Genomic DNA, 27,716 nt, shown 5'->3' with positions numbered 1-27,716 from the left:
CTATATATCAAAACTGTCTCAAAAAATTCTGGACAAAGAACCTGAGTGATAGTGGTGGTCACACCTTTAGTCCCAGCACTGGGAAGGCAGAGGCAGGCAGACCTCTTGAGTTCAAGGATAGCCTGGGTTACAAAGCAAGCTCCAGGATAGCCAGGGCTATACAGAGAAATTGTCTTGGGAGGAAAAAAAAAACCTTGGACAAACTAAACATCCTCAAAACATAGGGCTGGGGAGAACTGTTAGTGGGTATAGTGCTTACTGAGTAAACATAAGGACCTGAGTTTGAACCCTCAGCATCTATATAAAAAGCCTGATGCAGCGATAAATGTCTGTAACCTCATACTGGTGGGTGGACACAAGTGGATCCCAGGGACAGGCAAGCCAGCCTAGCACAAAGGATCAGTTCCCGGTTCAGCCAGAGGCTATCTGAAAAATAAGGCAGAGGGGCTGGGAAGATGGTTCAATGATTAAGAGCACTGATTGCTCTTCTAGAGGACCTGAGTTCAGTTCCCAGCACCTAGCTCACAATGGCCTGTAACTCTAGTCTCAGGGGATCTGACTCCTTTTTGTGGCCTCTGTGGGTACCAAGCATGTATGTGGTATACAGACATATATGCAGGCAAAATACTCATACATATAAAAATAATCTTTTAAAAATATGGTGGACTGGGGTTGGGGATTTAGCTCAGCGGTAGAGCGCTTGCCTAGCGAGCGCAAGGCCCTGGGTTCGGTCCCCAGCTCCGAAAAAAAGAAAAAAAAAATATGGTGGACAGCAACGGAGGAAGACTGGCCTCTACTTCTCATGCATCTATGTGAGGACATTCATGCAAATATCAAGAAGGAGGGTGGGGAGTGGCAGATATAGGAAGATTCAAAAAAAGTGAGATGATGAGATGGGTCAGACCTGGGCACCTAAAAATCTAATAAAACAGCCATATCTAGTTCCATAAAACGAAGTAGTTGTAACTGTTAGTATAAGCATGGAGTTCTACTATTTGGGGGTGGTTAACCATGCTCCAAGTGTTGAAAAGCTCTTAGTTTCATCTAAACCAGCTGCTGGTGCTGCTGCTTTTCTTTTCTCCTCTTCCTCCTCTTTTTCCCTCTTCTCCCCCTCTTGTCTTCAGGTATCCCAGGCTGGCATCAGACTTGCTTCCCTTGTAGCTGAAGATCCCCTTGAACATCTGATCCCCGTGTGTCTACCTCCCCATTGCAGGGATTACAAGTGTATGCCATCATGCCTGTTTTAATGTGATGGTGTTATAACGGAGCTACACCTCCAGCCCCTTTACTCTGTAGCAGTTTTGGTTTTTTGTTTTGTATTTTGAGATAGGGTTTCTCTATGTAGCCCCGGCTGTCCTAGAACTTGCTCCGTAAACCAGGCTAGCCTCAAACTCAGAGATCCATCTGCCTCTGGTTCCCACATGCTGGGATTAAAGGTGTGCCCAGTTTGTAGCATTTTTTAAAAAAAGATTTATTTATTTATTATATATAAGTACACTGTAGCTCTCTTCAGACACACCAGAAGAGTACAGATGGTTATGAGCCACCATGTGGTTGTTGGGATTTGAACTCAGGACCTCTGGAAGAGCAGTCAGTGCTCTTAACCACTGAGCCATCTCTCCAGCCCGCATTTCCTTCTTTCTTTTTTTGGTAAGCATTGTGTGTGTGTGTGTGTGTGTGTGTGTGTGTGTGTGTGTGTGTGTGTGTGTGTTAGTGCTAGGGAATAAACCAAAGTTTGTACTGTACCATTAAGTTATAACGCTGTAGCCAAAATTAAGCATAATAGTCTGTGTAGTTTTTTGAGATAGGTGTTGCTCTGTAGACTAGGCTCGAGCAAATTCACCATCCACCTACCTTTACCTTCTAAGTACAGATAGGTGTACATCGCCATATCTACTGCCAACCCCAGTCTTTTGAAGACATTTCTGTGGGGTAGCTAGAGCTACCTCAAGCTTACAGCAGTCCTCCTCCATTTCACAGCAACAACAGTAACTATTGAGATTACAGGCATACACCACTATGTTCAGCTCCATAGATTTCCCTAAGACTTAGTTTTGAGTGTGTGCTCATGTTCATGTGTGTACTTACATGTGGTTGTCAGAGCCCTTGGGGCTGAAGTTATAGGAAGTTGTCAGCCATCAGATGTGACACTTTCTGGGAACTGAACTCTGGTCCTCTGAATGAGCAAGTACTCTGGGGTTTTTTTGGGGGGGAAGGGAGCTGTGAGTAGGGTGCATTCAAGACAGGATTTCTGCTTTGAAACTCGTTCTGTAGATCAGGCTGGCTTCAAACTCAGAGGTTTGCCTCTGCTTTCCAAATGCTGGGATTAAAGGTATGTGCTACCACTGCCAGGCAGCCCCTCTGTATTTTTAAATAATGTAAAAAATCAGTACCTAGAGACAGACTAATAGTATTAAGAATTCTCTCCCTTCATGGATCAATAACTCATAACTCCATCGAGATAGGTTTTGCAGAGGGACAGATTTTTTTCAGAGATGTGAAGTTACTTATTCAGCTTGTCAATCCAGAGCTCAACTTCCATTAATTTGAAGGATCCTGAACAAAGTGAATGGTCAGAGACAAGAAGACCCCTTGTAAGATGGGGGCAGAACTCCTGCTGACTCTTGAGAGCAGTGGGAGCTGATGAAGGCATTTGTCAGTCCTACTCCACACTGTCCACTGTACTGGGGTTAATGACTGCTAGACTTGCAGAAAATGGTCAGGATGGCCATCAGGGCCAGTGATGACTCATTATCGGCATCAGACATGGTAGCCTCCTAGAGGAGCCATCAAGCTCAGCCACCTCATTGTTACCGTAGAACCTTTTGTGAAGTATATATTCTGTCTCCAAATTCTTATTTCTAAGCATTTCGGGGGAGGTAAAAAACTGTTACCAGTGGAGAAAGGGCTTTAGCTTAGTTGGTATACTGTTTGCCTAACATCCACAAAGCCTGACGTTTGCTCCTCAATACTGCATAAATTGGGTGTTGTGGTCCATACCTGTAATCCTCAGATGCTAGCCTGTAATAAATTAAACCCTATCTCAAAAATGTTATTATTCCAAGTATGGTGTCACACATCTTTAATCTCAGAATTCAGACAGACCCCTGTAAATTCAGAGTCAGCCTGATCTAAATATGAGCCTATCTCAAGAAAACAAGTGTCCATATTTAACACTTTCACATCTATTTCCTTTTCTATTTCTATTATGTTTTGAGACAGGTTTTAACTATTGTTGTCCTTGGCTACCCTGGAATCCACAGGTCCGATCTGTGAATCATGTCCAACCTGCAGTCATGTCCACATACTTACATTCAGACACACACACGTTTACACATATTTGATTTTTAAAAAATCTAAGCATGGTGCTGCACACCTTTAATCTTAACACTCAGGAAGCAGAGGCAGAGGCAAGAAGGTCTCTGAGTTCAAAGTCAGCCTGGTCTACAATTCAATCTCAGGTCCTCTGGAAGGACAGAAACTTAATCACTGAGCCGTCTCTCCCAATTCCTATTTTTCTTTTTTCAATTTACTTTTAAAATTTATTTTATGTGGAAATGTTTTACCTGTATGTATGTGTGTGCACGTCCTATGTGCAGTTCTCTCAGAGACCAGAAGAGGGTGTCAGATTCTCTAGGACTAGAGTTACAAATGGTTGTGAGCTGCCATATAGGTGCTGGGAACTGAATTCAGGTCCTCTAAAAGAGCAGCCAGTGCTGCCGCCCTTTTTTTCTTCCTAGTAGTAGACTAGGGACTGGTGAGACGGCTCAGCAGGTAAGCACACTTGCCCCAAGCCTAATGATCTAAGTTTGATCTCTGGGTTCATATAGTGGAAGGGGAAGAAGAAAAGAGACAAAAGTTAAAAAAAAAACTTTTATGTATTTGGGACTTGATAGTTCAATTAATAAAATGCTTTCCTTGAATCGCAAGGACCTGAATTCAGTCCCAGAACTCACATAAAATAGCTGGGCATAGGGCCAGCAAAATACCTCAGTGGGTAAAAGGTTTTTGCCACCAAACCTACAAATTCTCCTCTGATTTCCACTTGGGGACTATGGCATACTTGAGCCTCTACAAAATAAAATAAATATGATTAAAAAGAAAAAACAACTGGGGTCAGTTATACTGGTGCACACCTTTAATCCTGGCACTCGGGAAGGGAAGCGGCAAGCTTGGAATACAGATTGAGTTCCAGCATAGCCTTGGCTACATAGAAAAAAACACTGAACATTAACCTCTGCCCTCTATATTAATGAACATCTATGAGACCCTCATTGTAACTGGGATCCTGGAACAAGGGACATTGCGTGAAATCCAAGGAAGTCTGATTAAACTTTAGTTCCTAATAGCATTCTTTTGATGAGTCAGTTCTATCCTGTGAGATTTTCATAGTAAATGAGGCTGAGTATGCTTAGTTTCAGAACCTTTCCACATTCTCTATTCAATTGTTCTGTAAACCTATAAGTATTGTAAAATGAGAAGTTGGAAGCTGGAGAGACGGCTCAGTGGTTAGGAGGTTCCAGAGTCATTTTCCAGCAGCCACATAGCAGCTCATAACTATCTGTAACTACAGTTCTAGAAGATATGTAACCCTCTTCCGGTGTCTAGGTAGCAGGCACTATTGTAGTCAATAGACATACATGCAGACAAAAGATTCATAAAATAATACAAATTTAAAATACAAAGCATTGTGTGTAGTGGAGCACACCTTTAATCCCAGCACTTGGAAGGCACAGGCAAGTGGTTCTCTTGTGAGTCTGATGAGTTCTAGGTCATCCATAGCTACAAAGTTAGACATTGTCTAAAAAAGAAAAGAGCCAGGCAGTGGCACACGCCTTTAAATGGGTAAATTATAGACGTGGAGGCACTCAGGAGGCAGAGGCAGGTGGATCTCTGAGTTTGAGGTCAACCTGGTCTACAGAGGGACTTCCAGGACAGCCAGGGCTACACAGAGAAACTCAAAAACAAAAACAAGGGGTTGGGGATTTAGCTCAGTGGTAGAGCGCTTGCCTAGGAAGCGCAAGGCCCTGGGTTCGGTCCCCAGCTCCGAAAAAAAGAACCAAAAAAAAACAAACAAACAAACAAACAAAAAAAAACAAAAAACAAAACAAAAACAAAAAGATTAAAATGATTCACAGGATATTAAAAACATAAATTTTCTTATTATGTGTTGTATGTATATGGATTCAGTGGTGTCCATTCAGAAATCAGAAAAACGTTATCAGAATTGGTTTTTTCTACCATGTAGGATTTGGGGGATCAAAAGCTTAGTGGCAAACCCCTTTAACTCACTGAGCCATTTCACCAACCCTGTCTGTTTTTCTCTTTTTGTTTTTTGAGACTCTAATGAGATCAAACCTTGCTATTAAGTGCTAAGTTGCTTAGAACTTGACTTTTTTCCCTTTTTGTGTGTGGTATAAGGATAGAACTCAGTGAGGGGTTGACACATGTTAGGCCAGCACTAACTGCACTCTCAGTGTAGAAAACCTGGTTTCAATCCCCTTCCCAAACGCATCCTTCCCCCAGTTTCCATTAGCCATGTATAGTTTCTGAACCTCAACTTGCCCATCTTTTTTTTCATCTTTGTAGTACTGGGACTTGAACTCAGAACTTAATGAATGCTAGGCAAACTACCACGTCTATAATTTACCCATTTTGAAGTAGTGAAATTACTGCTCAAGAGTTATCTCAGTGGTTAAGCACACTGGTTCTTGCAAGTGAAACTGATTCTGATTCGATTCCCAGTACACACATGGAGGCTTATCACCACCTCCTTGGGCAGACATGCACGTGTTGCACAGACAAAGGTGCAAATAACACACATGGAATACTGAGAGTAAATAAAGTACAACAGTGAACTATTATTACTATTATTGTTATTAGGGTCATATGTAAGTGCTCTACATCATTACTCTCTTTGTGGCTTGGGTTTGTTTGTTTTGAGACAAAATCCCAGATTGGCCTTCACTGAGCCAAGACTGACCTTGAACTTTTTCTTTTGTTTGTGAACCAGAGTCTCACTATTTAGACCTGACTGGCCCATACCCTGTTGGGTAGACCAGGCTGGCCTCAAATTCAGAAATCTATTCACCTCTGCCTCCCAAGTGCTTGGATTAAAGGCCTTACCACTAAACCAGGCAGGTCTTTGAATCTCTTTATTCTCTTATCTCCACTGCCCAGTGCTGGGATTACCAGGGTATACTATCATGCCAGGTATACAAGTTTCCTACATGCTGCATAAGGATTCTACCAACTTAGTTACATCCTTAGCACTGCCTCATTTCTCATCTTTTGAACTACACCCAGTTTGATTTTGCTGTGTACTAAATTGTGTGCTAAGCCACCTTTATTTACATGCATTATCCCATGTGTCCTTCTAGGATTGTCATTTCCCTTGTTTTCCCACCAGAAAGTCTCTAAGCCATAGGATTGCCAAGTACTGGAGGGCTCTCGTGTCAAAGCTTTCAGCCCATGTTCTTCAACAACTCAGACTCCCCCTTCTTTCTGCCCACGTCAGATAGACTCTGCCCACCTCAGAGCCAAGTTTGAAAGATATGCTTCCCACACAAACTGCATGTACGTTAGCATTCTCTTTGATCACAGCTCTCAGAGACATCTGGAGTTTCTAATCAGAAAGGCATCTCCAGGAAGGATAGCAAGCATTTAAAAATTACATTTTATTTATGTGTGTGCAGGCATGCATGCCACAGGACTTGGAGGCCAGAGGACAACTTTTGGGAACTTGATTCTCTCCTTCCACTGTATGGGTCATGGAATTGAACTTAAGTCTCAGTGGCAAGAGCTTTTATTAACGGAGCCATCTCATCCCCCTTTTCTTTTTTGAGACAGGGTTTCATGTGTAGCTCTGGTTGTCCTAGATCTTACTCTATAACTCAGGTTAGCCTCGAACTCATGGAGATGCACCTGCCTCTGCCTCCCTAGTATTAGAATTCAAGGTGTGCCTGGCTGTAGGGATACATTTATCCCAGCACTCAGGAGGCAGAGATCTCTGCGTTTGAGGCCAACCTGGTCTACATAGAGAGTTCTAGAACAGCCACAACTATATAATGAGACCTGTCTCAAAAAAAAAAAAATACAGCAAGAAGCTAGATGAAACTATTAAAATTCCACATCTTGGTGTTGGAGAGATGGGTCAGCCAGTGATTAAGAGGACTCGTGTACTAATAACCTGCATTCACACAGCACCTCACAACCCTCTGTATAACTCCAACCACAGGTGATAAACACCCTCTTCTGGACCCTGCAGCAGCAGGTACACACATAGTATGCAGACATATATGCAGGCAAAACATCCAATCACATAAAATAAGTGAAAAAGTTTTGTTTAAAAAACTCCATATCGGGGTTGGGGATTTAGCTCAGTGGTAGAGCGCTTGCCTAGGAAGCACAAGGTCCTGGGTTTGGTCCCCAGCTCCGAAAAAAAGAACCAAACAAACAAACAAACAAACAAAAAAAAAACCTCCATACCAATCACAGTTCATGTCTGTAATTACAGCACATGGGAAGCAGATGATATGAGTTAAATAAAAGCCAGACCCAGCTATTACAGTTTCCTGCTTCAAAACAACAATTAACAGGTGTGCACGGTGTTTATCCCAGAAGTCAAGAGGTAGGAGGGCTAGGAGTTCAAGGTCATACGCAACTACACAGCAAGTTCAAGGCTAGTCTGGGCTACAGAGTGCTTGCTGCTCAAACATGAGGACCTGAATTTAGATTCCTACCACACAGCACATCCCAGTGCTGCACTGGCTAGCCAGTCTAACTGAAATGCAAATTCCCTCTCTTAAAAAATAAAGTAGAACGGGGCTGGAGAGATGGTTCAGCGGTTAGCACTGACTGCTCTTCCAGAGGTCCTGAGTTCAATTCCCAACTACCACTAGGTGGCTCACAATCATCTGTAATGGGACCTGATGTCCTCTTCTGGTGTGTCTGAGGAGAGCGACAGTGTACTCATCATATACATAAAATAAACGCATCTTTAAAAAAAAAAAAAAAAAGCAGAAGCCAGGCAAGGCTGGTACAATGTGTATATCATGATACCATAATGCCAAATGAATGAAAGCAGTTGTAAGATTAGGTGGATTGGGCTGGAGAGATGGCTCAGTGCTTATGAGCACTGACTGTTCTTCCAGAGGTCCTGAGTTCAATTCCCAGCAACCACATGGTGACTCACAACCATCTGTAATGGAATCCAATTCCCTCTTAATGGTGTGTCTGAAAACAGCTACAGTGTACTCATATAAATAATAAAATAAAAAGTAAAAAAAAAAAACCCACCACAGTCAGAAAAGTAGACTGTGAGAAACACAATTCGTTGGCAGTGGTGATGTTTAAAAAAAAAAAAAAGGTGGATTATATAAGAATTATATCTGAAGTTGTCATTTGATTTTTAAACTAAAAAGTTATTTGGAGACTGGGTTTCCCTATGTAGCCCTGGTAGCCTGCAATTTGCTATGTTGACCTTACAGATGATTATGAGCTGCTATGTATGTGAGTGCTGAGAACTGAACCTGTGTTCTTCGCAAAAGGAACAAATACTCTTAACTGCTGAATCATCTCCAGCCCCTATATCATCCCCTCTCATGGTCTCATATCCTTTGCTGGATTGGAGCTCTGTATGTAGCTGAGGATGACCTTGAACTCCTGATAACCCTTAGTGCTAAAGTAGAAGCATTCACTGTTACATATGATTTTAATATAAAATTTAGAAAAAATATATTTGTGTATGAATATTTGCCTGCATTCATATATGCACATCATGTGCATGTCTGGCACTTTAGAAGAGAGGACATCAGACCTCCTGGAACTAGTAGAAAGACTTGTGGGTGCTGGGAATAGAACCTGGGTCCTCTGCAGGACACAGTAGTAAGTACTCTTAACCACTACGGCATATTTCTAGCCATTAAAAAATTATTTTGTGGGCTGGAGAGATGGCTCAGCAGTTAAGAGCACCTGACTGCTCTTCCAGAGGTCATGAGTTCAATTCCCAGCAACCACATGGTGGCTCACAGCCATCTGTAAAGAGATCTGGTGCCCTCTTCTGGTGTGTCTGAAGACAGCTACAGTGTACTTATATATAATAAATGAATACATCTTTAAAAAATTATTTTGTGAATGAGCACAAAGTTCAAGTACAGAGACATCATCAGATCTCCAGGAGCCAGAGATACAGGTGGTTGTGAACTGTTTGACATGGGGGTTAGGAACCAAACCAAATGGGCCTTCTGGAAGAGCAGTGTGTGCCCTTAACTGGTGAGCCATCTCTCCATCCTCATATATCTACTTTTATGTGGTACTGGGGATGGAACTCAGCTTCTTTCGTGGAGTCAAACACTCTGCTGATTGAATTACAACCCTTAGCCCTACTCCTTCCTTCAGCTTGCTCTAATTGTTTATTTTTGTAATACTCTGATCCAGGACACCTAGTGTGGGGTACACAATTGTATTTTTAGTTAAGAGTCAAAACAATCTGTATTTGTGCTGAGCTTCAGGTCACTTACTTAAACCCCACCCACACAGTTTTACTGTTGGGTTCTGAAGTAACCTCATTTTTTTTTCTTTTTTTTTTTTTTTTTTGGAGCTGGAGACCGAACCCAGGGCCTTGTGCTTTCTAGGCAAGCGCTCTACCACTGAGCTAAATCCCCAACCCCCCCCCCCCCTTTTTTTTGAGACAGGTTTATAGCTCTGGCTGTCCTGGAATTTTCTTTGTAATTAGGCTGTCCTCGAACTCAGAGATCTGCCTGCCTCTGCCTCCAGAGTTCTGGGATTAAAGGCGTGTGCCACCACTGTCATTGGCTTCACAAGGCTCATCTAACATATGTTCTAGAAATCGACCTTTGGTCCTCAAGCTTTCACAGCAAAAACTTTACTGAGCTATCTCTTCAGTTCCTTCACATTTTTTAAAAAAATATACTTGGACTAGATACAGTGGCAGATGTCTATAATCCCAGCACTAGAGTGGTAAGGCAGGAGAATTTGAAATTTAATATCAGCATGGGCTATACATAGCCTCTAAAAGCAAACAAGGAAGGACTGTATCTAGCTCAGTTGGTAGAGTACCTTTTATAGAGTACAAATCCCTGAGTATATACCATAGCCCTGTAAAACTAGGCATGGTGGTACTACAGGTTCAAGGCCTGGTTTACATGGAAAGTTCTAGGCCAGCTAAAACTATCTACATAGTGGGAAAGATTATTACACAGAAAAAAGTTGTTCAAGGTCATCCTTGGCTATATATTGAGTTCAAGGCCATCTAGACCTATATGTAATTCTGCCTTAAAAACAGACAAAACCCCTGTATTTTACAAATAAGAACATAGCACAAGCATAGTACAATGCTCAAGGACTAGAGGGATGATGGCTCAATGGTTGAAAGCACTGGCTGCTCTTCCAGAGGACCCAGATTCCTAACACTCACATGACAGTTCAAAAACATCTGTAATTCTACTCTAAGGGGATCTGATGCCCTCTCTTGTGGTCTCCAATAGCACTGCATGCACCTGGTGCACAAATATCCACGCAGAAAAAACACCCATACACATAAAATAAAAATCATATTAACAAGTAGTACATTGCTCTGGATTCAGGATTTATAGATAAGGCATGGTAGTTCATGCTTTCAATTCCAGCACCGGAGAGGCAGAAATGAGATTTCTGTGAGATTGAGGACATCCTGGTCTATATAAGCCATAAACTATAGTATATAGTACACTATATAATGTATATAGTGAAATCCTGTCATTAAAAACACCACCCTAGGGCTGGAGAGATGGCCCAACAGTTGCACTGACTGTTCTTCCAGAGGTCCTGAGTTCAATTCCCAGCAACCACATGATGGCTCACAATAATCTATGTTGCAGGATATTTGAACTATTGAACACTTCAATATTTGAACACTGTGAACCTAGAGATTGTGTTATTTATTGATTTTAGTTATGGTGTGGCTCAACCTTAGCACATACTTTTAATCCAAGAGCTTTCTACTTGAATATTTGTAGACAGGATTAAATAAAGTCAACCATAGGTCAAAAATTGGAGCAAGCAACCAGTTGACAGGAAAGTGAACATGGGATATTAAGAAAAAAAAAAAACCTAGAGTGGGGAGATAGACACACAGGAGTAGAAGAGAGGGGGATCAGGTTTGAAGAAGCTTGGTTGAGATGGCATGACAGAAGGGCATTCCTGTGGGCTGTACGCTGAGGAGGGAGGTCAGGTGGGTGCTACCTCTCTAAGCTAGCAGGCTTTCACCGTAGGATGTGACTCTTGGATCTTCATTGGTAAAACTGAACAATTGAGATTTTCTTTAAAAACAACACATCTATAATGAGACCAGATGGTCTCATGTCATGTAGGCATATAGGCAAACAGTATATGCCAGACCTGTGCTCTCAAGTGTGGAGCCATCTCACCAGCCCCCAAATATTAATAACCTTTTTGTTTTTTCGTCAGTTTCTGGTAGCTCTGGCTGAACCGGAACTTCCTCTATAGACGCTGGCCTCAAACTCAGAGATCTGCTTGGCTGTCTCCTAAGTGCTGGGATTAACACACACACCACCACTGGTACAGTGGTAACACACAATACACTGCCCTGGCATCTCAATGTTCATAATAGCCACTGTGCTGGGCTTGTTTTAGCAAAGTCCAGTTCCTAATATCAGCCTCTCTTCAGGAATTAATTTGGGCCTAGTTTTCCTTAAATACTGACAATTCTTTCTGGAGGTGCCCTGAGCATGGATCAAAGCTGCATAGAGAATCAATGGGGCTGGTGGCTAGGCGGCTAATTAGAAAAAGGCAGCCTTTAAATTCTTCATATTTTCAGCATCCACATGGAGCTCAGAGTCATCCTAACTTTAGGTTCAAAGAATCCCACATCTTCTGGCCTCTCGGAGCTCTAGGCATACACAAAGTGCTTTCTTCTCACAGTATGTTGCTCTATTCTCATTAATAGAATGCCAAGTGCCAGGTAAGTTAGAATTTGCTTATCTCGTCTGTCCCCTGGCACAATGGCCTGGCACAATGGATGGAATCAATAGTAGTTTAGGAAAAAAGGCAGTTCATTTGAGTTGGGTACTGGTGAGAGGTAGAAACAAAGGGGGAAGTGGGAATCAGACATTTGAGCACTCCATTGGGTTATCAGAAGAGTGTGTGGGGAAGACACGTTGGAAAGGCTGCACATACCCTGGTAGGTATTTCATTAAACCAAGTATGGTAGCCCAAACCTATAATCCTAGCACTTAGAGGGTAAAGGCAGGATGACAAAGGCCAGCCTGGGGTGGGGTACTTAGTGAGACCATGCTTGAAAATTTGAAAAAAAGCGAAGTATAAAATGGAGGTTACAAACTGGTTCACAGGATCAATCCCACTTTTCAAAACATTTCAAGCAGTCAGAAAAATAACTGGAGAAATCAAGGTCCGACAACAGTGGTTTTTCTGGATCAGTGTGTAGTTTGTACTTTTCCTCTATCACCATATGCCCTCAGGTTCCTAATTTTACCTTTGCAACTTACCTTTCCCAACTTGTTTCACAGGTACTGAGGGTCCCTCTAACCCAAGGCTTTGCACATGCTGGGGAAGCATTCTACCAATGGGCTATACCCCACCTCAGCAACTTCCCTTGAACCACAGCCTTGTATGTAACTGTACAGCCATGGGGACTATGAACCAATATTTCTTCCTGCCTGTGCCTCCTTAAGTATTGAGTTTGTCTTGTTTTGAGTCAGGGTCTCAGTGAACTCAAGAGAACCACTTTCTGCCTCCCGGGTTCTAGAATTAAAAGTATGTGCCTCCACTTACTCTTAATTTTTGTTTGAGACAGGGTTTCTCTGGGTAGACCAGGCTGTCCTTGAACTCACAGAGAACCACTTGCTTCTGCTTCCCAAGTATTGGGAGTAATGGCGTGTGCTATCATAACTGGTTAGTTTTTTTTAAGTCATAAAAAAAGATTTTTATGTGTACTAATGTTTGCCTACAGGGCAAAACATTATGTGTACCATGTGCATGCCTGGTGCTTGAGGATATCAGAAGAGGTCAATGGATCCACTGGAACTGAAGTTACAGATTGCTATGAGCCCACATGTAGATTCTGGAAATCAAACCAAAGTCCTCTGCAGGACTAACAAGTGTTCTAAACTACTGAACCACTTCTCTTCAGCCCAAATTTTTACATTTTAAGTCTTAAAAAAATATGTATATGAGTGCTTTACGTGCATGCTATGTCTGTACCACATATACACAGCTGATGCTCTCAGAAGCCAGAAGAGGTCAGTGGATCTCCTGTAACTAGGCTTACGGATGGTTGTGAGCCACTATGGGTGCTGGCAGCTGAGTCTAGCTCCACTGAGAGAACAGCAAATGTTTTGTTTGTTCTGAGACAGTCTCTCTGCAGCCAGTCTCTGGCTGACCCAGAACTATGCATGTAGACTAGACTGGCTTGACTAAAGGCATGCATCGCCATGCCTTTCCTTGTAGCCAAGTGCTCTTAACCAGCTCTTTAGTCCCACACCATGTTTTTTCTGATTTTGTTTTTCTTTTTGGAGGTAGTCTTACACTGCAACTCTGGCTGCCCTGGAATTTGGTTTGTAAACAAGGCTGGTCTCTACTCAGAAATCCACCTGCCTCTGCCTCCAGAGTGCTGAGATTAAAGGTGTGCATCCCCAGCCATGCATCTGTCTTTTTAACTAGTGGTTTTCTGAGTTAAGATTTTGAGGTACTTTTCCTCTGAACTTGTGTTCATGTGTTTGTTTTGTATTGACAATGTTGTTTTGGCAAAAAAAAAAAAAAAAAAAGTATAAAAATTATGGATCTTTTCTAACATATATGCACAGATAAATAGAAAGACAATACACACCAAATAGTGGCCACACCTGGGGATCATTCAATGTCTTTCTGCATTGTTTGAATCTAATGTATTTGAAAAACACCAACACCCAATTAACCAACTCACCTATCCCGAAGTAGTAGAGTTCCCCAGGTAGGAGGGTAGGGGAGGAAACCCTCAATGAGGACATGGTCAGTATTGTCCTCATTCTGGAACCCAGTCCAACCCACAACAGACAACTCACACAGACTGAAAAGAGGAGCCAGGGGTTGGGGGTGTCTCATTGTAACACTCATTTTTATATAAATATTCGCAAGTCATGTTACAGAATAAGCCCCACTGGGGAAAAAGTCAACGTTATGGTTTTGTTAAACTGAGCCCTGCCTTCTAGTTAGGGCCCCAGCCTGGAAGTGCCTGCTGCTTTGGGAAGGCTGGGGCTGCTGCTGGGAGGCTGCTAAAGAAGCTGCCTGTGTTGCCCACCCCCTGAACCAACCCCCTTCTTTGGTGTGTGTTCATGGTGACCTTCTCTGGCCACCTCTCCCTCCCATAGTTTGGGACAGGTTACTGTGGAACAGGGCCCAGGAATCCTGGGGGCACTTGGAAATGGGGTGGTGGTTAGGAACTTAGCCATTAAGAGGTGGAATCTGAAGCTTAAAGGCTGAGCCTTTTTAGAGCTGTGGGCCACACAGGATAGGAACAAGTCTGGAGAGACCTGGGCTGACAGCCAGGTACAATTGCCCTTTCTTCTAGCTTAAATTCTAGGTCCCTTTCCCTGTTGGTCTACTTCCTTCTGGATCCTACATACCCAGGGTCAAGCCCTGGGATTCTGCCTGTCCTCTCCAGGCTCTTGCCCTGGGACACCCTACCCCTACAGAGAGGCCAGAGGCTAGGAACACAGCACCAGTCTGAGGATTTAATTAACCAGGAAGGGGATTATAGAGAGGGGCACCCCTGTAAAAATGTACAAAAGGTCTGGGGAATTTGTGGAAGGGGTGATAAATATGTACATGGAACCCCTATTCCTTTAGTTCCTCTTCCTCAGCCCTAAGAGGGCATGAGAACTTGGGTAGTAGGTAAAAGGGAGGGGGCACTTTGGCCTCTGGCTTAGTGAGCCCTTGGGGAGGCAGGCCAAGGGCCTAGAGGCCCTTAGAGGGGGCATTGGTGCACCTTAGGTCATGAGCCATAACCTCTGAAATGAACCCCTCATGTGTGCGCGCACGCATGCACGCACACACACACACACACACCTCTCTAGAGGCTTGTGACCCCTGTCCTCCCAGTGACCCCACAGTCCACGAGATACTTGCGGGGGGTTGGGGATTCTATACCTAGGTCCATGACTTCAGAGATGACCATGAAATTGTGACCTTTGCCTTCCAACCCTGGCTTAAAAACTTCAGCCCTAGGACTTTTGTCACAAGGTATGGGGAAAGGGGGTGGAGCTTTGCCCCTGCCCCTCACTTCTCCTCACCTGTCAGCCCGGGCTGGGCCAGGGGCCCTAGGTGGGGAACTGGGCCGGGGGGCGGGCACAAGAGGTGGTGGTGCTCCTAAAAGGGCTCCTGGTGGGGTCTTGCTGAGAAGGTGAGGGGTTCCTGGAGTTGCAGTAGGTGGTGGTGGAGGAGCCAAACGGCTGTATAGCAATGGATGAGCAGGGTCTAGACTATAGAGGCGGGCAGCAGCCATGGCCCCTGGTCCAGTCAACTCCTCACCTGCCTCATAGAAGCGTGGTGGCCTGGCCAGGCGTGGGGGCCCTGCCAACCAGGTTGGCTCTGGGAAGCCTGCACAGCGATCAGGCAGACTAGGGCCAAGAAAGGGGGGTGGCCGGGGCCTCTCCAAAAGCAAATGAAGACCTTGAGGCCCAGTGGTTGCAGCGGCGGCGGCGGCAGCAGCGGCAGCGGCAGCAGCGGCGGCGGCAGCGGCAGCAGCTGCAGCAGCAGCCTCTTCTTTCCGCTCTTCTTTTACCCGCACAGACTCTTTGGCTGGCCGCACTCCTTCCTCGCCAGCCCTGGCCTTAGGAGTAGCAGGAGAAACTCGAAGCTGAGGCCGTGAGAAAGGGAGGTCCCTGGTGGAGTGCAGAGAGCACAAGGGGAAAAATTGAAGGAATTCCTGTGGCTGACAGCACTGGAGTAGGTTAGATGGTAGTTATGTAGAGGATATATACCTGTCCTTCTCCTCCTTGGTGACAGAGGGCTCTCTTCGCTCCATAGGTCGCTCCTTATCTGAGCCCGGTGTCCGGGCAGTTTCAGGGGGTCGGACCCAAGCAGGAAAGGCAAGAGGACTGCGGTGCAGGCGGCCCCATGGGTCTGGTGGGGAGGCAAAGGCTGGTGGGGCTCCTGGGCTTTCTTTCTGGGCAAAGACGGCGCTGGAGTCTGAGTAGAAGGTAAAGTAGAAAGTGACAGGGGCTGGGGCGGATGGGGGGGGCACTCTACAGAGAGCATCACAGGCCCAGCTTGAGCCCATAGCCCCACTGTCACAGCTCCCACTCCTCATTTCCCATTCTACCCAGCACTCACTGAATGTGGGGCTGCCCAGGCCTCCAAAGGCCCCGTTGGAGAGAGCCGCCAAGGAAGCGAAGCTTGTGGGGCGCCCAAAGGGATCTGTGAGAGGAAAGGGGGACTGGTCAGGGCACAGGGCAAGCCAACTTTGAGCAGGACCAAAGAAATGGTGGGGACGAGGTAAGTCAGTAAAGAAGCTGGAACACTTAGTGGCTTAGGTTTTTTGTTATCTTTGAAACAGGGTCTCACTATATAGTTCTGACAGGCCTGGAACTCACAGATATCCCCCTGCCTCTACCTCCCCACGTAGCGGGATTAAAGGTGTTATAACCAGCTCTTAGGGACTTAGCTTTAACAACCATGTACGGGGCATTTCTCGGGTCAGGCCAGACACTGCACAATGCTGTTAAACCTCTTTACAATCTCCTGAAGTAAAAAGGACCATTCCCATTGTCAAGTGATAAAACAGGCCCAGAGAGGTGAAATGACTTGCCCAAAGACATCTAGCTATAAAGTGGCACCATCAACTTGGGGCCTCTCTGATTTTAAAAGTCAAATTCTTATCTGTACCCCCATTCAAGACTCCTAAGACCTCTTAGCAGGTCTCAATTCTGTTAGCAAACTACTAGTCTGAAGACTTCTACTGGCTTCACCCTATCTGAAATACCTTTCTCAGGCTGACTCTAACTTCATACTTATCACAAATCTGTCAGAATTAGAATTAACTAGTTTACCTCTATGTGGGAACCTCATAGTCTTTGTAGCCAGAAAGTTGACCTGGGTTCAACTTATTTTTTCTTCCTTTCTTTTTTTTGGCCCCCCTTAAATCTCCCCAAGAGACTTTCAAGTCTCCTTGAGGGCAATGACCACACTCCCTCTTCAGACTGCATAGCCTTCCTTCTCCACTCTCCCAAGTGAAACGCTATCCTCTATCACTGGCTGTTTCAGAGATAGGAGTCCCACCGGCAGAGTGGGAACCATCCTGCCTTTCCATGATCATTCCACAGAAGAGGGAACCACATAGACAGTAGGGAGATTAACTGACTAAGGTCATAAAGTAAATAGAATCCTATCTACCCAACTTGAGTTGTCTCTTAGGTCTGGTTTCTATCTCTACCTCCTGTTAAGAACAGGGCATAGAAAGTCCAAAATTCTCTTGGGCTCTTACCAATGTGGGTACTGGGGCTCAGGAAGGGTCCATGGGCCCCAGGAGCTGTCGTGAAAGGATTGGCTGCAGCATGGACGGCTCCTGGGGCAGAGAAGTGGAAGATTCTGATGAGGACGAGTGACAGCAAGGTGGACATTGGGCTATAGGCTCTGGGAGGGCTAGCTAGACTCACCAGTCGCAGTGAAGAGGGAGGCCGGGTGGGAGAGCTCCTGCCCAGGGGGCAGGGCCCCATAGGGTCCCGGAAGGCAGGGTAGGAGGTCGTTCCGAAAGTCAAGCTTGTGGGAATCACCCTGCATGGGACATAGGGGGAGGGCCAGTGAGGAGCTAAGTCTGGTCTAGAATTTTTACCCTTTTTATACTGTTATTCTTAGATTATCCCTGGCTCTTAACTTTTACCACTAGCTTCCCTCCAAGAGCTGGCTGGCACCAAGGGAGACTTCAGTGCTTTCTACTACATCCTTTATAGCATCTTCTCTAACCATTCCAGTAACTAGACAGAGAACTCAGGTGCTATACAACAGTTCACCAGCAATGAGACAGGAGAAAAGGCTTGTTAAAATTTTCTGAGCTTTGTTGAAGGTTACTACCCAGAATACATACAACCCGACTCTCAGACCCACTCTCCCAAGCCCTCCAGCCCCAGTACCTTCATCTTTTCCTGGTGTCTCAGGATCATGTAAGCCACACGAACATGCATGGCACACCACTTTCCTGGTTTCTGTCGCCCCAGGATGACCAAAGGGAAAGGGAAGGAAAAATATTCACTCATCACCTATCCCAGGCCTGGCCCTGGGCCCAGCCTTGCTACACAGCATCCTCAATCATCATCCCTACAACTTAAGGCCTAAGGAAACTGAGGCTCAGAGAGATGAACTGTTTTGCCCAAGGTCCCATGGCCAGGTATATCTAAGCCCAGGCTATTGTTTTACACCTGGCTGCCTTCACATCTTGAGCTTATTTTTTCCCAAGCAGGATCCCACCAACCATAGCCAAACACCCTGAAACCATAGCCAGCCCCCAGCCTCATGCAGCCTGAGATCCTCACCAAACTCACCCTCAAAGGTGGCCGGAAATGATCAGGGATCTGGGGATGGTAAAGGAGAGATTGGAGGCGATTCAGACCTGTTTACTGACCCGAGTGTCAAATCTCTACAGTACTGTTCCCACAATTTCCCTGAGACTATGGCTCCCTCACACCATTCTTGGCAGTGTCACAATTCCTTTCCTATTCCCCCCCATACTCCCACTATAGGTATGGCTCCTTCTGTATTAGGTTTCTGAGCAAGATCCTAGGGTTGTGCCCTGTTGAGATGGCTAGGTAGGACAGGTTTCTCTACCAGAGAAGCAGTCTGTCCTCTAATGGTTCCATATACAGAAACCCTTTGGGTAGGGGCCTTCTAAGGGAGTCAGAAAACTTTAGTCTGCCCTTCAGGAAACTTGTCCTGTACTTTTTTCACAGTATTCTCAGAGCCCTGGGGTCTGAGACGTGTGAGGAGTAGGGGAAAGACTTTGGTCATGTTATAAAGGTTAAGTTTATCTTTCCATGGACAGGGCTTCCTGGTACGATGTTATTTGGGAAAAAATTTTGTGACTTGCATTTGAAAACCACTACAAGAAAGTCAGTCTTGCTAGAGATATAACTCAGTAGTACATGCATGTTTGAGGCCTTAGGTTTGATATCTAGTATCACACCAAACAAAAAAAACTAAAATACAAAGCTACTGCTCTATTAATTACTTCACTCTTGGGACAATGTCATCAACCTTCTATTCCCTGTTCCTGGTAAGACCTGTTATACAAAAGTTCTCTCTTTAGACACCTGAGGGTGGATTGTAGGGAAGAGCCAAGAACTCACCCTTCTCTAGTCAATTCTGCTCTCCCCTCAACATACCTTCCAACTCCCCCAGGACCTGCCCTACCCCCCCTCACCTGTGTCCCCTTCTGGGGGAGCCCGCTCAGCACTGGCCCCAGTCGTGGTGGCAGCTCAGGGTTCGTGTTCTGGGAAAGGGGAGTGTAGGGATCAGACAGGAGAGCCAGTACCAAGTTAAAAAAGATCTAGAACTAAGCTGGAATATGGGTCAGGAGAGGAATCACGGCTTTGCAAAAAACCTGGGTCCAGAAGGTAGAACAGGAAGCTAGAAACATTTTGGGGAATGGGAAGAAGGTATAGGGGTCCAGGATGTTTATAAGGAATAGGAAGTAATAGTTGTCTGGATTAGGAGCTCACCTTGGGCTGGAAGGCCCCCTGCAGGGAGCCAAAGGAGACAGCTGGTGGGAGACCCGGAGGGAGCCCGGGCACAGCGGGAGGGAAGGCCATGTACGGCTGTGGAGAGAAGGGCACTAGTCCAAGCAGGGAGTGGAGATGCATCCAGGTCTGGTCTACCCATTAGTTCTTTGGCCTCCACCCTAACACCCCCAAGGAGCTTTCCCAAGCTCAGGGCTCTTCCTGCTTTTGGAGCTGACGACTGGACTCCACTGATCCATACATTCCCACACATCACACACCCTCACACACTCACATTATGTCGGAAAAGGCCTTCCATCTTTCCTGGGTATTTCTCAAACTAGGGAAGAGAAGGGAAGAGTAAGCTGCCAGCCAGGGAGCCAGAGTCTTCCTTCCCCTGTAGGAGACACCTTCCCTTAGGCCTCTGAGCCTCAGCAGCAGCCCAAGGAGGAGCTCACCATGTGGCCGTGGGGAGGCAGCAGGCCCGGGGGGTAGGGAGTGAAGTGCTGGTGGGTGTGCTGGTGGGTGTGCTGGTGCTGGTGGTTGTGCTGGTGGAACTGGAAGGCCAGGGGCCGGGCTGAGCCCCCTGCTCCCACCACCTCAGGGCCACCCTGGGCATTCAGGTAGCGTGAGTTCAGGTCCTGGCCGATTAGGTCCTGCTCTGTGGGAGGGGAGGGGAAGAGGCTTTAATATCTGGCGCCACCAAGTCAGCCTCTTTGGGCCAAGGTGACTGGCCTTCCCTTTAGCCTTGAGCCACTCCCTCCACAGGCCCTTGGTTCCTGCTAAAGCCAACTAAGCCCATCCTTAGGGCCATTGGCCCCCCACCACTCCACCCTGCCAGGACCCCAAACTCACCAGAAAGGGCGTTAGCGGCTGAGGCCCCAGGGTGCCCTGGCACCTGCAGCAGAGGTGGGGGTGGGGGCAGGGTGGGGCCAGGGGAGACCAAGGAGGGGTGGTGGGGTGGTGGTGGTGGGCGCAACCCATGGGGAGGAAAGCTGTGGGAGGACAGAGGCAGGGGCAGTGAGGGCGTCGGGGGCCGGTGGGTGAGCTGCGCGGACGAGGAGGAGGCAGATGAGGAGGAGGAGGACGAAGAGGATGATGAGGGGGGAGGCTGAGCCACGGGAGGGGCCGGGGCCTTGGGGGGCGGCCGTGAAGAGCTGGGGAGAGAAGTGGGGAGATGAGTGAGGGGTGGGAGGTGCTAGCTCTAACAGGAGGTGGGTCAGAAGCCTGGGTGGTGATGTGGCCTTGGTTCTCCAACATGGGAGATGGTAGAACTTGGCCCCCAGGGACTCCCTGTAGAGAACCCAGTCTCAGGATGAGATGCCTCCCACACCCAGCAAACCCTTCTCCTCTTTAGATCTAATTTTCACAGAGATGCCTCTGTCATCTCTTGCCATATGACTTTCTATTTTCTGACTCAACCACAGTATAAAACAGAGCATTCATTTTGATGCTTAATTACAATGAGCCACCGGAGTTACCACCCTAAGATAGTAGAAGCAGTACCACATTATCCTGTCCTGCCACTCGGGTAGCCTGAACTCCATGCCCATCCTGCATGAACACCCTAGGTGACCTTGAGCAAGTCACTGCCCCTCTCTGAGCCTTAGTTTTCTCAATAACAACAATGATGATGAAGACAAACAACAACGAAGAGCCCATAACAGTAGTGCCATTAACTCCTAACCCTTAATGAGTACTTACTGTAGACCAACTGCTGGCATTGGCTCTATGAGTCAATGTAAGTCTCCAACATGTCGCATCACCTTCCCCAGCATTACTGTAGCCATGCAACCATCTGTACTACACCAATTCTCTTCTAGAATGTAACTCACTTTTTGTCTATTCTAAGTAGTAACGTGTGAAATCAGAAAGCTAAGATATTAACCATATTTTCCTAAAGCAGCTGACTTTGCCTATTTTACAGTTTACCAAGGCAGGACCTGAAATCATCCCATATTTTGCTAATGATATATATACACACTTTGGGAAACACTGCTTTCTCTCAGAATCAATCCTCAAAATAGCTTTCAGAAAGAGGTACTATTATTATTTCATCTCATAACAAAGAGAAAATTGAGGTTCAAAGAGGTCAAGCGACTTGTCAAAAATCACACATCCATTAAGTGGCCGGTCTGAATCCAGAGCTGGCTGACACTAAAGTCAGCATTATTAATTGTCAAGTTAGCACTTCCCAAAGTATGTTTCCAAGAACATTTCTGTAGCAGATGCACATCTCACAAAGCTCTTAACAGTATATACAGCTACAAAATGGCACAAATGGAACTGCCCTATACATGAATGTATAAAGGGCTTAGGGAAGTCCTGCAGTAATCTCTTTAAATTTATTTTACCCAGTGTCACTCAAACTTTCCAATCTCAGAATCCTCTCCCAAGTCAGACTCTTTCCATGTCCCAGTTATAGAATATAGCCCTTCCAGATGACATCGGACCCCTGTACGCTCACCTGCCAGTGCTGAGGTCCAGGCTGCTGCCATAAGGAGAAGTTCGGAGGCCGAAGGGTGAGACCCGAAGCTGCAGCTGGTGCTGGGGTGGGGGTGGCAGACTGGGGGTAGCTGGTAAGGGTGTAGGGGATGAGACGGGAGGCCGAGGGGCTGGTGGAGGTGGTGGATCCTTTGGGGGGAAAGGCACTAGCAGCGGGTCAGGCCCCGGGGGCTGCTCTTGGCTCCGCTCCAGGCCCGACACTTTAGGGACCACAGACAGTTTTGCTTCACAGTTCCCATTGAAGGTGCCATGAGGACCCGAGGCTGTGAGTGCAGGATGGCAGACATGCTTAGCAGAGGTTCATGCTCACCCATTTCTCCTTCATGCTTCCATCCCAGCCCTTAGGACCAACCTTTGCTGGTTGAGACCGTAAAGGAAGGGTCAAGGTCATCATCGGAGACCTGGGAGAGAAAGGCAGGGAAAGGTTAGGTTAGGGAAAGGCTTGTTTACTTCATCAGCCTAGCTATGATCTATTGGAATGCTGGCCTTAGGTGACTTTAAGAAGGAAGTGGGGGGGGGGGGCTGGGGATTTAGCTCAGTGGTAGGGCGCTTACCTAGGAAGCGCAAGGCCCTGGGTTCGGTCCCCAGCTCCGAAAAAAAGAATCAAAAAAAAAAAAAAAAAAAAAAGAAGGAAGTGGGGCCACTGAGGCCAAAATTCTGCCATTGCCAGAGATGGCATAGATGACAGCAGATCGAAGCAATGTCAATTAAGACTAACTGCTGGAGGCTGCAGAAATGGCTGAGTGGTTAGCACTGCTTGTTTCTGTTCAGAGGACCCAGGTTAGATTCCTAGCACCCATGTCATGTAGTTCACAACTGCCTATAACTCCAGTTTCAGGGGAAATTGATTCCTCTGGTCTCTGCGGTTATCTATACTCACTCATAGAGACACATGCATAATTAAAAAAATATTGTTTTGAGATAGAGTCTCAGTATGTAGCCTTGGCTGGTCAACTCAGAGACCTGCCTGCCTGTGCCCCCTGAGTGCTAGGATTAAGGGTGTAAATCATTATGCCTAGTCCTAATCAAATAAATTTTTAAAAAACCAGATGAACTAATACAAAACACTATTAACAAAAAAACCCAAAACCCCAAAAAACCAAAACAAAACAAAAAACCAAAACCAGAAACAAACCAAAACCAAAATGAAACAACAAACCAAAACCTTTAAATTGGTGATATTCTCAGAGCTGAAAAGTCCATGTAAAACACAGACGAAGATCTTTTGACAATGGTCCTCTAGTCTCCTGTGACAATTAGTTAAAATCAGATAGTGACCCCAGCTCCCTCCATATGTAGACTACGACCCTTTAGCTCACCTCAATCACTTTCTAAAAACTTTGAGAAGAAAAAGACAAACATCATGGTGTATAAATGTAGTTACTTATGGGAGTGAGGGGGTAGAACATTACCTTCCAGGGCACATTATTTCCCAACAATCACTAAAGAAACTGAAAGAGCTTTCCAGGATGAGCATCTGCACTGACCAACCATGGTCTGCTGTCCTCACTGCAAGACTCTAATGATACAAAAAATGCTGCTGGCCACAGGAAAGACCATTCAGTTCCAGACTCACTTTGGACTCCTGTAGAAAACTAGTAGAGGCTTAAATGGTTCAAGGTTACTGGATGAACTGACCTTTCAATTCTCTGATTACCGAGCCATGCTCATCATTAAAAACAATGGGTGTAGGGGTGGCATCATGTTTGGAGAGACAGATCAGCAGTTAAGAACCCTGGCTGCTCTCCCAGAAGACCCAGGTTGGACTCCTACCACCCACATGGAGGCTCACAACTGTCTGTAACTCTAGTTCCCAGGGATCTGATACTCTCTTCTGGCCTTCTCAGGCACTGAACACAGGTGATATGCAGGCATACATGCAGACAAGACACCCACATACAAAATTAAAAACAAAACAAACCCTCAAATCAAACCAAACCAACCAACAACCCAAACCAACCAATCAAACAAACAAAAAAACCCAAACCAACCAAACAGGGAAAAAACAAACAAACAAAACAAACAAAAACCACCAGGTCCAGCAAGATAGCTCAGCAGGTAAAAGCACTTGTGAAGCCTGATGACTTGAGTCCCACCCCATGTTGGAAGGAGAGAACTGACCCCTCAAAACACATGGACACTGTGGTCTCACCCCTCATCCCAACACCACCTCCTTCCTTCCCTTCCTCCTCAAAACTTAATTCTGGTTCAATACCATGAATCCCACTCAGGAAGGATGTCTGGTGATTGTAGGAGTTCTTTAAACTGCAGGCTGCTTGCTTAAACACCAGCAACAGCGCCCACCCGACAGTCCTAGCCCTACTCACCCTCTCATCCAGATCACTTTCTGCGTCACACTGAGAAGAAAAGAGAAAGACATGAGGAGATAGAAGTGGGAAGGGACCCACCAGGGAAGGGTAGGGCCATTACAGGTAGATAACACTTACTATATATCCAGCTTCCAGAGAGTGACGGGAGAAGGCCTGAGAAAGACCAGAGTCCAGAAGTAAGGGAGGCTGACAGACCAGGCAACTGTACAAAGCCACAACTCCCAGCCAGACATTCAAGGGCACTTAAAAACTACTCTCCATCACTTTTTCTAGTTTCTTTGTATTTCCCACCTCCATTGCCAATGATTTTACTATTTTCCTAATACACTAGGTTCTCAAATCTTAAATTTTATTCAAAACAACTTTTCATTTCTTTCCTCAGTAAACTTCTGACTACTTTGGGGCCCAAGACATTCTAGGGGGCTTTCCCTAACCGCAACCCGCTGCCCATCCCCCAGACAGAATGAGTGGCTTCCTCATGTGGGTTTCTGTAGCACTTTGCCTAGATCTCTCCCAGATCATTGCCTTGTACAGCTGCTCAAGCTAGTGTAGGTGTTTGTTTGCTGGCTATCTCTTTCCCCCTGGGCTGCCACCAGCTAGAGGAAAGGGCAGAGACATCTAACTTATTTATAATTCAACTAAGTGTCTTTGATGTGTCCCTTGAATTATCAGCATGTTTGTAGTATATACAGGACAAGCAAAAGCAAGTGAGTTTGACTGTAGTTAAGTCCTTAAGACCTGGACTGGAGAGGGGCTGCTGTTCAGTTTGTTCTGCCTGCCTTCCTCTTTGCTACTAGAAACTGGGATTCCTGTTTAGGATTGGTAGTTGTGATGCTCATACAAAGTCCATCTACATGAATGACATTCTGAGGAATTTTGAAGGACTGGGATCTGGGACAAGCTCACCTCTTTCCTTCTTCGCTTATTGGGCCATTTGCGGGGCCTATCCCCAGGGGGTCGACCAGGCTCACGGTCTGAGCTGTCCCCTGGCTCCCCAGTGGCCCCACTGGAGCCCCCCCTCTTCCGTTTCCCAGAATGCTTCAGCCGATGTTCCAGTCGTTCTGGGGGCTGAAGAGATGCATCCTTCTGTAGAAGAGGTGGTGGAAATATGGTTGGAGAAAGAAAAGCTCTCCAACTCTCTAAGGGTGACCAAGTTACTCAAATGCCTCTCAAGCAGGATAACCTAGGTAGTCCCCAGAGACTAGCTCTACCTCCTCCCACCCCAGGGTGGGGCAGAAGCCTGGCAAGAGGAGCCGGTTGCTCTGGTTTGGGGTGTCACCACTGCCCCCTCAATCCCATCCTCTCTAAGGGCTATCTCCTCCTCTCTGCCCTTCTGACCCTCCTCGCAAAGACCCCCAAATCCCATTAGGGCACACCTGCAAGGCCTCAAGGCTGGCAAAGCTAGCGATGGCAAAACCATCGATCAAGTCTTCCTCCTCTTCCTCCTCTTCAGGCTCCTCCTCGGCTTCTCCGTCGTCTGCGCCCCCCTCTTCCTCCTCCTCCTCTTCCTCTCCGCGGCTGCCCGAACCGGCAGGCCGCTTCCGAGCTCGCGGTCTCGGGGGTCGAGGCCTGGGTCGGGGCCGCCGCCGTCTTAGGCCCCCAGGCCGCTCTCCAGATGAAGCTGAGGACCAGGGACGGGCGGGCGGCGGCGGTGACGACGAGGATGAAGAGCCTCGCGGGGCAGCCAACAAGGCCCGGGGCGCGTCACCGCCTGGACCTCGGCGGCGCCGCTGCTCCCGATCACGGTCTCGCCGCGAGCAGCGTCTTCGTCGCCGCTCCCCTTCAGCTGCCCAGCCCGGGCCTGGGGCCGCGGCCGTCTCCATGGTGACGGCCCTCAGCGCCGCATCCGGAGGTGGCGGGGCCCGAAGCGGCCTGTCCACAGGCCCCGGGTCGTGAGCGCGGCGCTGGCGCTTGCACAGGGACAAGAGAGCTCCGGCTTCCTCTTTAAAACAGGATCCGCTGGCCCCTGGCTTGCCCCAAGGCCAAGGCCCAGAGAGCCGGCGCCGCCCCCGGGGCGACAAGCCTGAAGGCCCCCCCTATAGGGCTGGCGGGGCCGCGACGACTAAAACTGGGCGGCCGTCCCTTTAAGGCGAGGCCTCAAATTGTCCAGCCCCCGGCCCCTTTAAGACGACTCCACTGTGTCCGGCTGGTCTAGTGCGGTGGCGGCCCCGTGCCAGGGGTCGAGGCAAGTCTCCCAGAGGAAGAGGAAGGACCACCCCTTTAAAAGGGGCGGAAAGCTCGACCTCCCCTTTAAAAGTGTCTTAAGTCCTCCGGCTGAAAGAGGCCACCCCTTTAAAGAGTCCAGAGGCCTTCAAACAGCGAGCTGTTCCTTTGAAGAGATCGTAGTTAAGTTTCTAGCTCTTCACAAGCTGTCACTTCCCCTTTAAGATGAATTTAATGAACTTCTTGCGTGGGACAGGAGGTAGGAAAACTCCGCTTGTCCCAATTCTTCCAACAGGAGTTGTTTGTCAGCTTCGGCTGCTTTCCCCTTTAAGGCTGGCGTTGGAGTCGGCCGAGTTCGGTACCCACCCCTTTAAGGAGATTTAAAGAGGTCTACGCCTCTTGTAGCCTTGAAAGGTGCAAGGGGGCGGAGCCTGCCTTCCAAAGTCCCGGATGTGAGGCAACGGTGACGGATAGAGCTTCTCTCTCTGTCCTCCGACATAAAAGACTCTTCCTCCTTTCCTCCGTTCCTAACTGGCTTGTATATAGAAGGATCCGGAAAGGCCGCTGGGCAGCGAGGAACTCCACCGTATCCTCCTGTTGTCTTCTTGGGAGTCTTCGGCCTCTTCCCCACCAGAACTTCCCTGCCCCTCCTCCCTCTTCCTTCTCAGCCAACGCCTCCTTCCTCTCTCCGCCTCCTTCCCCCCCCCTCCGAGACTCAGGCGTTTATAGGTTGGCAAGTATACGTCAATGCAAAGGGCGGAGTCAAAGTCGCGGAAGTGCCGGATGTAACCGCCTTCAAATCTTGGATTGGGTTGTCAGGTTAGCCCCGCCCTCCCCAGGTCTTGTGACTGGACTGGTCCGAACTAGGTGTTTGGAGTGATCCCTTAGGCCACCCGCCTCTTCCTGCTCTTCGTTTATTGGCCATCTACTGACGGCGACAGGCGAGGCACTGGGAGGTGGTGCCTGGAGTAAGAGGAGGCGGACCACTGGTAGG

The 27,716-nt window shown here is 47.0% G+C and overlaps 1 protein-coding gene and 1 long non-coding RNA gene across 4 annotated transcripts in view; one reads left to right on the top strand and one right to left on the bottom strand.

Moving 5' to 3' along the window:
- LOC120099937 (uncharacterized) overlaps nucleotides 1-22,246 on the top strand; it is a 28,040-nt gene extending 5,794 nt beyond the window's left edge. Inside the window, exon 3 of one of the 2 annotated variants that reach the window (XR_015652609.1) lies at nucleotides 22,144-22,246. This is a non-coding gene — a long non-coding RNA (uncharacterized LOC120099937). Of the gene's footprint in view, nucleotides 1-12,548; nucleotides 12,820-22,143 lie in introns of those variants that run through there. The other variant, XR_015652608.1, reaches the window with a different exon arrangement.
- Fbrs (fibrosin) lies at nucleotides 14,107-27,439 on the bottom strand. Of its 2 annotated transcripts, NM_001432688.1 has the most exons (18): nucleotides 25,936-26,753; nucleotides 25,466-25,645; nucleotides 24,677-24,712; nucleotides 24,557-24,586; nucleotides 22,582-22,630; nucleotides 22,192-22,492; nucleotides 20,580-20,881; nucleotides 20,183-20,385; nucleotides 20,020-20,064; nucleotides 19,728-19,823; nucleotides 19,430-19,498; nucleotides 18,555-18,584; nucleotides 18,147-18,218; nucleotides 17,673-17,790; nucleotides 17,501-17,581; nucleotides 16,351-16,434; nucleotides 15,999-16,206; nucleotides 14,107-15,899 (listed from the first exon to the last, which is right to left on the bottom strand). In NM_001432688.1, the coding sequence occupies exons 1-18, from the start codon at nucleotides 26,380-26,382 to the stop codon at nucleotides 15,305-15,307; spliced, it is 2,946 nt and encodes a 981-aa protein (NP_001419617.1). In that variant the 5' UTR covers nucleotides 26,383-26,753; the 3' UTR covers nucleotides 14,107-15,304. The 2 variants fall into 2 exon arrangements, with proteins under 2 accessions (NP_001419617.1, XP_087449638.1); XM_087593512.1 differs by lacking the exon at nucleotides 20,020-20,064 and having other exon boundaries at nucleotides 14,116-15,899; nucleotides 25,936-27,439.
- Between the last annotated feature and the right edge of the window lie 277 nt (nucleotides 27,440-27,716).

Source organism: Rattus norvegicus, chromosome 1 (assembly GCF_021556685.1).
Source record: "Rattus norvegicus strain SHRSP/BbbUtx chromosome 1, alternate assembly SHRSP_T2T, whole genome shotgun sequence".
NCBI lineage: Eukaryota > Metazoa > Chordata > Mammalia > Rodentia > Muridae > Rattus > Rattus norvegicus.
Note: the sequence above shows the minus strand (reverse complement) of the source record. Positions and strands in the feature narration are given on the sequence as shown.